Raw genomic sequence first — 12,047 nt, 5'->3', positions numbered from 1 at the left:
GTTAGCAAAATATAATCTGAGAAAACTATTGAATTTTGAACTAAAAAACTATAAACTGGGAAAAGAAAAACTCCACAAAAGTCTCAGTGTGGAGAAAATGTTAGGCCATTGGGAGGTTATAAAGAATAAAATTTATGGGTGTGACGGTAAAAAAAGCGTGAAGAGGATAGCATGATCACATTGTTTATGAAGCACTTTGGAAATTGATCCCAAGAGGTAACCACTTAATAGAGACACATGTCAATTATAAATTCATTTTATAATTTTTTTTACCATTTTAAAAAGAGAAAAAGGTTACATGTATTTTTTAACTTTGTTTTATTGGTCAAATTTATTAAATGTTATAACGTTACTGAATTTAATAGGGTAAATAAAGCAAATTTAATTTTTTTAAGGCCTAATACATGTCTTTTTCATGAGTTCGAAATTATTATTGTGTCAAATTTTGGTCTCTCGATGCATGTATTTGACACATTCAATTACATGTATCTCATATATACGAGTTTCAAAATTAGGACTAATTTATTCTAGATATTTATATCCAACTGTATTGACGTATATCTGACTTTTCCCGCCTCTCTCCCTTTATATCTATTGTTAATTACCAGAAATTAGAATTTCTACCTACCATATATAGTTGATTACGCAATATTTCTATATAATTTTCTTTAATTGTACTTACCATGTATAGTTTCACCATGTTAAATGGTTTAACATGCATAATTTTCTTGTAATCTTAAAAGGAGACCCTTCTTTCTAAAAGGAATAAAAATCATGTTTTTTCTCTTGTTCATATGATATCATGATAGTGTCTTTGGTCTTTCTAAGTAATCAAAGAGCTTTCGTTGTCGAGGGTGGCTATTACTCATGCATGTCGCTGTCTGGCCAACAATTATTTGAACAAAATTTGGGTCACCGTGTATCTTTCTAGTGATACTTTCTTATCTTTGATTTTTATAGCATCGTGCCATATTTTCAGTGATTTCTTTCTCTTATTTTATTTTGTGTAGCAACCATTTTTTCAGTTATTTTAAGAGAATTATCATAGGTAGATATTGTAATTGATGGTAATTAACATCTTCCTCAAACTTATGGTGGTCAACCAACAGTTTGCCAATAACACACTATTTGGATGGTAGGTACCCGTTGTTGTATTTAATATTATAGCTAGTTTAAATACAATATTATATAATCAACTATATACGGTAATGAAGAATAATTTTCTAAATTATTAATAGTTTAAGTAGTTAAGATCATGACTAAAAGAATGATAAATTAGATATGAAAAAAAATTCAACTATCAAACTTTTAATAATTCATTTATTTTAAACTATAAAAGAATCTCAATAATTCACTTTATATAGACTAGAGGAAAAAATAAATATGTTTCGTTTAACAATTTCCTATAAATTGGCAACAACGGATTTGGGTTAACAGAGTATAAGTTGACGAGTTGAAGGGTTTCTAAGTTTGGTTATAAATTTCTTGCTAATTATATTTGAAAAATAATGTGTTAAAGTTATTCTATTTATATTTTATAGGGTTTGGGAATAACTAAATGAAAATTGTCTGACTTATATTTTCAAGTTAGATATTTACAATCCAACTTAAATTCTTGGTTCGAATTTAGAGTTTAAGAGGCCGAGAAGAAGAGGGTCGTGTATGATCTATACAAAATTAAGTGGGATGACTTGACTATTGTCATTACTCAGGAAATAGAGAAGAAATTGTAGACGATGGGTTTGGGGAAAATAGTGCGGACATTAATAAATAGTAGTGAAAACTAGTTGCATTAGGAAGGAAGCTAGAAAATTATTGGATCTCATGGAGTAAGGTTAGTAGAGACAACAGAGGGAATTGCTCGTGGAATAAAGTGATATAATTGATGGTGGAGTAAAGCGATTCAAGGGAAAAAGAGAGCAAAAAAGAATGCTTAAAGGGAGTTGTTAGTGAGCAGTGACGAGAAATATAATGGTCATATAAAGAATTGTATAAGGTGACGATCTGAGATTATATAAGCTCGTCAAGAAATAGAGAAGAGGGTCTGATACATGGATCAAAGTGAAGTTAATTAAAAACAAGTTAAACAAGGTGTTGGACGTGGAAAAGACACACATTCGATGCACAATTTTCTTTATAAAAGGAAGACGAAAATCTAAGATTAAAAGCGAATACCAACACATCAATATCATGTTTTAAATGCAATAAAAAGTGATAAATGACATCTTTTGTCACCATCAACTACTAAAATAACAACTTAAGTTTTTACTAGTTTAATGTCACCCTCATTTCTTGGATCAACTAAAAGTTTACATAATACATCATATATTGACATTAAACACTACTCTTCATCGTTGTGCCTTGTCATTACTTTTTTTAAAAAAAAATAATAAGCAACCTCAATGGTGGGCTGTTGAGTATGTTAAAGTCGTGCAACATCAACATATTTGATTTAGTTTGACTTAGTTTTGCAGTAGCTATTTTCTAGCAGTTAGCTGTTACTTTGTTATTTAAATTAGTTCTTGATATTTTCCTAGTTGTAGTTAGTGCAAATTTGTTTTCCTAGAGTTCAGGGCAAGTAGTTTAGTGGGATTATAATTCCATAAATTCTGTAAGTATATATTAGGTCATTGAATGTATTAAATAAAATAACCTGCAACTTCTTCTCTGAAAAAGTATTTCGCTTCTTTTTATTCTTTCCTGTTATCTGTCGTTTGATTATTGAGCTTCCTATTGCGTTTAGTTCTTCAGAGTAGATGCCTACCATTTATATCTTGAAAAAAATAAATTAGAAGAGAAGGAATATGGTGCTTTCCTTTTATGTGGAATAATGACAATGAAAATCTCGTTATTGTACAAAAAATGTCTTATACTTAGGTTACATACGATAACTCTATCATTACCTTTTATAGCCTTGAGTTAGTCAATATTTTAGTTGCCCAATTTTCTTTCAATTTTTTTTTATAAACAAAGATATTATATTAATAATAGCTAATATGCTTCATTACAAGATAGGGGTTGAGTGCCCTTGTTCAAATTTTACCCTCCTGAATTCTTCAAAGGAACACGTAGAACGTGTTTCTGTTTGTTTGAAACTTAATGATAATCAATTCGAACAACACTTTGTATTATTTATAAACTTCAAATAATACAACGATTACAAAGCTCTGTAACCTAAGGAATTATAAACTCTAACTCCTAGAGGAATTATAAACTATAATTCCTAGCTAAGAAATTATAAACTCTAATTTCTAGCTACTCAAAGAGACAAAACCCCTGGTTTTATATCTTCTAGTGTTCTTCAAGTTCTATAACTTAATTAATTAATTAAGTAGCCTAGAGTAATTACTAAAGTACCCTTAAGTCGTTAGGACCATAACTAACCTTTTGGACCATCCTATGTTAGGTACTAGGTTGTCTCATTAACTAGTACTAGGTTAATGTCAACCCGGTTTTGGTCCTAGGTTGTCGGGTGCACTAATGGGTCCAATTCGATTTTTCCTAGGTTATTTAGTTATTTAGGGCAGTAGGTTAGAGTCTAGAATTTGTAGGGAGGTTAGGCCCCACATGGAGTGGTCCCTTGTGAACGTTTTTTCCTTTAACTACCCTAACCAAATTCGGTTAGGGTGGTCCCCTCTTCACATGTCTTGCACATGTGCTTGTACATGGGTTGATTGCACTTTCCTAACTAACTATTATTTATTGATCATTTGGGAATGTTTACTTATTGTCCCAAGGATCCTCGCTATGTCCTTGGGCACTACTTACTCTACATGATCATTTTAATTGATCTCGTGACATGGTATCTAAGCTTGACACTTGGATGCCTCATACCTTTTTGTGAGTTAAGGAAAAAGCATTTTAATTTAGGTGATTCTTTGCAGGTACATTTCTAAACAAGCTTGGACTATATTTTTCTTATTTGAGTATATATAGAAATTGGCTAACACCCCTTAGCCATTTTTCTATACTATGACCAATATTTCTCAATATTGAAAATTGAAATGCCTATGTATCCCCAATACGTATTCTAACGGACTTACTCACTCTTCACTAGACATATGATTTTCCAAAATGTTACAATTATCGCCCATTTTGTTAAATAGTCCGCTACTTTGTTGACTTCTCTAAGATAGTGAGTGACATTAACATCATTCTTATTAATTTCGAATGATAGTTTCTTTCAGAAAAATAATTTTAAATCCCCTTTAAAAAGTTAAAACTCCAAAGCTTAATTAACACATAACTATTGAAAATCTTACAAGAGAGGGAAAGAAACACTTTTATAGGGAGAATTAGAAATTGACATTTTTTTAATATCTAGACAAGCTAGGCGAGACAAATGAATTGCTTAGTTTATTGGCCCGAAATCGTGCAAATTAATTTTAAAAAACTTATTATACATAGCCCTATTAGTTACACTGTGAAATACTTGCTTTGAATTTGTGATAGAAGAATTTCCTAACAATATATACAAAAAATAAGGGATATTTAAAGATAGTTTCGGTTACCATTATAAGTTCATATTTTTTCAAAAAATCTTTCATTACCTTCAAAAACACGTAGAAAATAAGAGAATTCTACAAATGAAACTTTAATCCTTCATATTATCTATGAAACATAGAGTAATCATCAATCCATTTGTCTGAATTCGAAATTGTAGAACTATAAGAAACTCTAATCAGATCAATTATTTAAATCAATCCAATTATAATAATTATTTTTCTAACTCATTTTTCATAAGGTTCGTACTTGCATAAGCTTGTCATCCTTGAAAAATATCTGAGAAACACTTCAAACATGTTAGTTGCTTCTAAATAAAGCTCAAATTAACATTGCATAGAAAAAAGGAACAAGTAGAATGACCGAAAAATAACCTTAATATAGTTTTGATGGAAGAGACTTACTCTTCTACAACAAAATAAAAGATTAAATAACAACGACATCAAAGCTAAGGCCTTTTTGGGCAATAGCCATTGAACTTATTTAGTACAACAACAAAAGAAAAGATCAAATAACAATCATAATAAAGCAACTAGTCCATTTTTCAGGCAAGAACTATATCTATATATTTTAAAGGGTTTTCAATGTCACCTCCACCACCATGTTTCACAAATTCAGCGGGGGTTAGAAAATTAGCATGACAACTACAAACTATCTTCAGATCTTCTCTCCTCACAGACGAGTATAATAAGTATCCTTTAGTCTTCTTTCCATTTGGTGAGTCATAAACAACACAAGGCATGTTGTGTAAGAAGTACCTCAGCTTCTCTTTGACTTCTAGAGCACTTTCCCCTGACAACACCAGTGATTTCTCATTAGTAATTTTGAGAATCTAATCGTTACCATTTTTCGTGAACTTACACTTATTTTTTAATTCAAGTAAATGAAAAGTAAAAAGGAAGAAATATTTTATACATTGATTAGGTGGTTGTTGGGTTTCAAGATCAGTCAAACGTGAAGCAACACTTCTTTGTGATCCACTTGATTCACCTGAAAACAACAAAGAATAATTTTCATTAGTTATTAACGATGATTGATTCAATATCATAAATTTCTTAGATCTAAACTCTCAAATTACCGTTCAATAAACACGATACATTCAGATCCACATTCCTCATGTTTTCTCTATTTTCTTCAATTTTCTCCATATTAGCAAAATAAAAAAAAATTGAGAGAGATTGAAATTCAAACTAAAAAATTATTAAATGGACATAGAAAACTCAATGAAAGTTTCAGGGAGGAGAAACCATTAGGAAATTTAGGAGATTATAAAATTAAAGGAGAAACTTCAAGGGTGTAAAGGTAGAAAACATGTGAATATATGGGTAACTGATCAAAAGTGACACCTGTTAATTGTAAATTCATTTTTACAACTTAGGAAATTGCTCCCAAAAGGTAACTGATCAAAAGTGACACGCGTGTTAATTGGAAATTCATTTTTATAACTTTTTTTATCACTTTAAAAAGAGGAAAAGGTTAATTAAATGTATTTTTCTATTTTATTTTATTGGAAAATTTTATTAAATGTTATAATATATGATTATTTTTACTTTCGGCATTACTAACCTAAATAAGGTAAACAACATAAATCTCACTAGTTAAGAATTTAATTATGTGCTTTTCGTGAGTATTTTTGAAAGTATCGTTCGTGCAAAATTTTGGTCCTTATATACATGCATTTCGGATAAATGCGGTTTAATTATTTTTAATTTATTCTAGATATACTATATTCAAGAGTATATGCAAGGCCGATCTGACTCTCTCACCGGCCTCTTTCCCTATTTGTATTTCATAATATATCCAAGAGCAAAATACATGTATATAGGTGTATTTAATTTGAAGTCTTATATATATATATATATATATATATATATATATATATATATATATAGAGAGAGAGAGAGAGAGAGAGAGAGAGATGTTATCAACATATGGTGGTGAGATTTTTATACTGATGAATAAAATTACAAAGCTAAGAAGAGCTTAAGCTCAACCTATTGTTTCAGTAGCTGCTTCGCTAAAAGTAAGGTTCTAACAAAACTATTCAAGTTTTGCACAAATATACAAGAGCAGTACTATACAAAATAATTGACTTAGGGACTCTATTTTTATGAGATCAAGTTTGTAAGTCCGATGACTATCGAAAGTAGGTGAGCCTGTGCAGAAATAAACAACTCCTTACTTATAAATTATTAATTTATGAGATAATAATAGTTATTCCAAACTATAAGAAGAAGATTAATAAGGTATGAATGTTTGTGCAATTATGTAGTTTTTTCAACTTAATACTTTCTTTAGTACAGTTAATTAAGTGAATTATTGAAATAGGACACATTTTTAAGAAAAATAGTTTAGTACATAACTAATTAAAATGCTACTTTCCACTATTGTTATTTAGACTATTTCAAACTATTCTCCTATAAAATGTAAAGTAGTTAAAAAAAATCTCATTAAATGAAGGATAAATATGAAAAATGTCCCAACAATTCTCTTAAACTTGCAACAATTCTCTTATTTCAAACTATGAAAAATTATCAACAATTCAACTAGAAAAAATAATAAATATATCGTGTTTAACAAATTCTCATAAATTGGCCACTATGATTTTGTGTTAATGGCGTAGGAGTTAATGAGTTTAAGGTTTCAGAATTAGGATTGCTTGCTAAATTTGAAAAATAGTGTAAAGTTATTTTATTTATATCTTAGGATTTGGGATTAAGTAAATTAAAATATTCTTACTTAAAGTTTTCAAGTTACTTATTTAAATCCAACTTAAATTCCTGTTATTTGATTTAGAGATTAGGAGGCGGAGGAAGAAGATTAACATATCTATTGTATCAAGGATTAAGTGGAATGACTTGACTACTCTGAGAGCCTAGGAGATGGAGGAGAAATATAAGAACTATAATGTTATTTTTACCCTTTATATTGTGGTACACTAATGATGTATGGAATATTTCATCCTTAGCAGATTTGTCTATTGGGTTCGAGATGTTAGAAATAATTATTTGTTTGATTTCTTGACGCACACTTAGTGGACGAGGATAATGTATTATTGTCAACCCATCTACAATAATTCTATTGACTATCATCTCTGATTCCTTTAAGGTTCCTTAGAGTTGGAGAATTTGAAACCCATGGATCTGTCCAGAAGTTGATTGATTTCCGTTCCCTACTATCTAGTGAAAGCATTCTTTGAACTCCTCCCAGCCTTTTATTATGTTTTTTTCATATTAGAATCATTCATTTCCTATATGTATAGAATCACTTCTAAGTCCCTTGGATTTGATGTAAACAACACGAATAGTATTTGAAAGAATATTGATTGTATTGAAGTGTTAACCTAATAAGGGAATACATGGGAGATATATATAGGAGATATAGGAAGGAGTACTAATCCTAATAGGACTAGGATTAAGGAGTACTAATCCTAATGAGACTTGGATTAGTACACAGTAAATACTAATATTATGTAATACTATTTATTTAATACTATCTGTTATTATTCCCCCTCAAGCTGAGCTGAGCGGAAGCGAACGGAAGCTTGGAACTGAGGTAATCGTGCTGTCGGCTCGGGAGAGGCTTGGTGAGAATATCAGCCGGTTGTTCTTCAGTGGGTACATACTGCACAGTCATGGTGCCGGCCTGAACTTCATCGCGAACAAAGAGACAATCGGTATCAACATGCTTCATTCTGGTGTGTAGGACGGAATTCTTGGCCACACAGATGGTTGATTTGTTGTCACAATAGAGAGCAGGAATAGTGTGAGCGGTGCGGAGTTCACGAAGAATATATGTGACCCATATGGTCTCAGCAGCAAGAAGAGCAAGGGCGCGGTATTCAGCTTCAGTCGAGGACGGAGAGACCTTGGGTTGTTTTTTTGTACACCAGGAGATCAGGTTCGGCCCCAAAAAAACGAGAAACCCCGATGTAGATTTTCTGTCATTTTTATCATTCGCCCAATATGAATATGAGAAACCCCGAAGCTCCAAGTCCCTGGGTCGAATGAGTAAACCACAACCAAGAGTGCCAAAAATGTACCTGAGAATGCGTTTTAGACAATGGTAATCATGTTCACTTGGTTGATGCATGCGCTGAGCAACTCGGTTGACAGCAAACTGGATGTAAGGACGGGTAATGGCCAGATACTGTAGAGCCCCTATGAGGCTGCGGAAGTGGGTGATATCGGAAAAGGGGGTGCCGGCTCCACTCGTAGACGAAGAGACTGTCATCGGTGTTGGTTGACTGGTGCATTTTTCCAGTCCAGCTTTCTGCAACAGATCTCGAGCATATTTTGACTGATGAAGAAACAAGCCGCTGCGAGTCCGAGAAACCTCCATTCCCAGGAAATAATGTAACGGGCCAAGGTCCTTCATTTTAAAGGTAGTATGCATAGCTCGAGTGACATCCTGAATAAGAGCTGCAATAGAGCCTGTAATAATGATATCATCTACATAGACAAGAAGAATGATTGTACCGTGTGCTGAATGTCGAGTAAACAGACTCGTGTCGTGTACGCAACACGTGAAGCCGAGTCCCTGGAGGAACATTTTCAGACGTGTGTACCAAGCACGGGGGGCTTGCTTGAGCCCATACAGAGACTTCTGGAGTTTGCAAACATGTTGAGGGAAGCGGGGATCAACATAGCCCTGTGGTTGCGTCATGTAGATAGTTTCATCAAGCATGCCATGAAGAAAAGCATTGGAAACATCCAACTGATTGATGAGCCAATTGTTGCGCACAGCGAGTGACAGTACCAGGCGAATGGTTTCCTGCCGAATAACAGGACTGAATGTCTCGGAGTAATCAAGCCCATACTCCTGATTGTAGCCTTTAGCAACCAAACGAGCCTTGTACCTGGAAATACTGCCATCTGCATTGTGTTTAATTTTGTACACCCATTTACAGCCCACTGGGTGCCGCCTATGGGGCTTAGGTACAAGAACCCAAGTTTTCTGATCAGTCAAAGCCTTAAACTCGTCATCCATAGCATGACGCCAATAAGCATCTTTTGAGGCAACATAGTAGGTTGTTGGTTCACTATCGGGAAGGGGTGTATTTGGTAGTATGGTAGCCTAAAAGGTTTTGGGTTTAAAGATACCGACTTTGACACGGGTTAACATGGGATGAGTAGTGGGGGATGGCACGGGTGGTGGTGATTCAGGAGTGGCCGGGAAGGACCCAAAACGGATCGGGCTGGAGATGTTGTGGGTATGGGGTGGTTCGGGTTGGTTGTGAGTGTGGGTGGTGGTTGCGGGTGTATTGTGGGTGATGGTCGAAGGGGTGATGAAGGGTGGTTGGGTAGTGGGTGGAGGTGTGGGGGAAGGTGGCGAGGGACCCTGTGAGTATGTTGGAAAAAGAGGAAGGACGCTAATGAATGATGTATTTGTGGAGGAGGAAATAGACTCGTAGGGAAACTCATTTTCGACAAATTTGACATGACGAGATATGTAGACTTTATGATTTTGTGGGTCAAGACAACGATAACCCTTGGAGGTAGGATGATAGCCCAAAAAAATACAAGGACGGGATCGGGGTTGTAATTTGTGAGTAATATGAGGGCGTAGCCAAGGGTAGGCAAGACACCCAAAGACGTGGAGGTTGGTATAATTGGGAAGTTCTTGGTAAAGGAGTTGATAGGGTGATTTGTTGGAGAGAGTGTGACTGGGCATTCTGTTAATGAGGTAGTTTGCTGTGGCTAGAGCTTCTACCCAAAAGGAGACAGGGAGATGAGATTGATGTCGAAGAGTAACCACCGTTTCAATGAGATGGCGATGCTTACGCTCAGCCACCCCATTCTGTTCGGGAGTGTATGGACAAGAGGTTTGATGTATAATTCCCAGGGATTGCAGAAACTGGCCAAAGATGTTATTTACATATTCCTTTCCATTGTCACTTCGAAAAAGTTTAACATGAGAATTGAATTGTGTTTTGACCATTTTTTCAAAAGTGACAAAGGTGGTGTATGCCTGTGATTTGTGTTTTAGTGGGTACAACCAAGTGTATTTTGTAAAATCATCCACAAAATAAATATAATAGCGAAAACCAGTAAATGAAGGAACAGCAATAGAACCCCATAAGTCAGAATGAATAAGTTGAAAAGGTGCAGTTGTACGCTTTTCAGATAAAGTAAAAGGTAATTTATGAGATTTAGCAATTGAACAGGAGTCACAATTGTTTACATGAATGGAATAAAAACCTAATTGAGACATTTAAGAATTTATTATTTGAGTAGACGGGTGACCCAGACGACTGTGCCACAACAGACTGTGGCCATCAGCCGAAAGAACCACCGGAGCCACATGAACGCTTTCTGAAACTGGGTGGGCAGACGAACTTGTGCCAGGAAGAACGTACAGACCATGCTCACAGGGGCCCTGAAAAATCACCCTCTTGGTAGTATTGTCTAGGATGTGAAAATTAATAGAGGTGAACAAGAGTGAGCAATTATTGTCTTTTGTGAATTGGTGAACTGAAAGGAGATTGGTTTTAATAGAAGGGACGAGGGTAAGGTTACCTAGGTGAAAGATAGCGGTGGGGGTTTTAATGGTACCCGTGCCAGTGTGAGAAATATTAAGGGACTCACCATTGCCAACAGTAATACCATTGGAGCCATGATATGGATTTGGAGCGTTAAGCTTGGATAGATCAGAAGTAACGTGCATGTTGGCCCCAGTATCCAACAGCCATTCAGAGGAAGGGCCGGCTTGAGATGCATAATTGGCACGATTATCACTATTCGGCTCTCCTCATACCGAAACCAGCAACGAGCAGCGGTGTGTCCTGTTTTCTGACAGATTTGACAAGTTGGACGATCCCGCTCGTAAGTGCCCTGCCCACCGCTGGAAGATGACTGCTCACCGCTGCCGAAAGAGTGCAGGCTGTTGTTGTTGTCGTGCTGCTGACCGTCGTACGGCAGAAGACTGCCCTGCCGATCGCCGCGCCCGCAGCCTCCGCTGTTTCTACCGTAGCCACCGCGGCTCCCCTGCCGGCCGCCACCACGCCCCCCGCGATAGTTCTGGTTTGCGGTGAGGGCGGTGGCCGGCTCCATAACAACGGATTCTCGGAGAAGAAGTTTGCTCTCCAAATCCACGTTGATTTCTTCACTTTTTAGCCACGAGGAGAGAGTAGCCAGGTCAACGGGCGTTGGACTGATGCGAACCGCCTGTTTAATGGAGGAGTAAGCTGATGGGAGGCCCCGAACGACGCACATGACTAGATCTTTTTCGGGAATGATTTCGTTCACGGTGTCGAGGGCTGTGATGATGGTGGAGACCTCGTCTAAATACTCCGCCATAGTTTTCGTGCCTTTGGTAATTGTGTGGAGATGATCACGCAATTGAAAAATATGAGAGTGGGAAATTGATGCATAGCGTGTTGCGAGGGCTGTCCACAGGGCTGAAGCAGTTGTGTAGGATCGGACGTGTTTCTGAACCGTGGGAGAGATGACCGCAATCAAACATGATCGGATCTGGCCATCCACGGCTTTCCAGGTGGCATGGGCCGGATTGTTTCTGATTTGTTCGTGGCGGTGATGACTGCC

At 35.8% G+C, this 12,047-nt stretch overlaps 1 protein-coding gene across 1 annotated transcript; it reads right to left on the bottom strand.

The window, feature by feature from the left end:
- Positions 1-4,860: 4,860 nt before the first annotated feature.
- Positions 4,861-5,795, bottom strand: LOC104645943 (ninja-family protein AFP3-like). The gene is made up of 3 exons (XM_010318830.4): positions 5,582-5,795; positions 5,419-5,493; positions 4,861-5,295 (listed from the first exon to the last, which is right to left on the bottom strand). Exons 1-3 carry the CDS (start codon positions 5,649-5,651, stop codon positions 5,048-5,050), a joined length of 393 nt encoding a protein of 130 aa, XP_010317132.1. The 5' UTR covers positions 5,652-5,795; the 3' UTR covers positions 4,861-5,047.
- Positions 5,796-12,047: the final 6,252 nt, after the last annotated feature.

Source organism: Solanum lycopersicum, chromosome 2 (assembly GCF_036512215.1).
Source record: "Solanum lycopersicum chromosome 2, SLM_r2.1".
In the NCBI taxonomy this organism is placed as follows: domain Eukaryota; kingdom Viridiplantae; phylum Streptophyta; class Magnoliopsida; order Solanales; family Solanaceae; genus Solanum; species Solanum lycopersicum.
The sequence above is the reverse complement of the archived record's forward strand: the minus strand, read 5'-3'. Positions and strand labels throughout refer to the sequence as shown.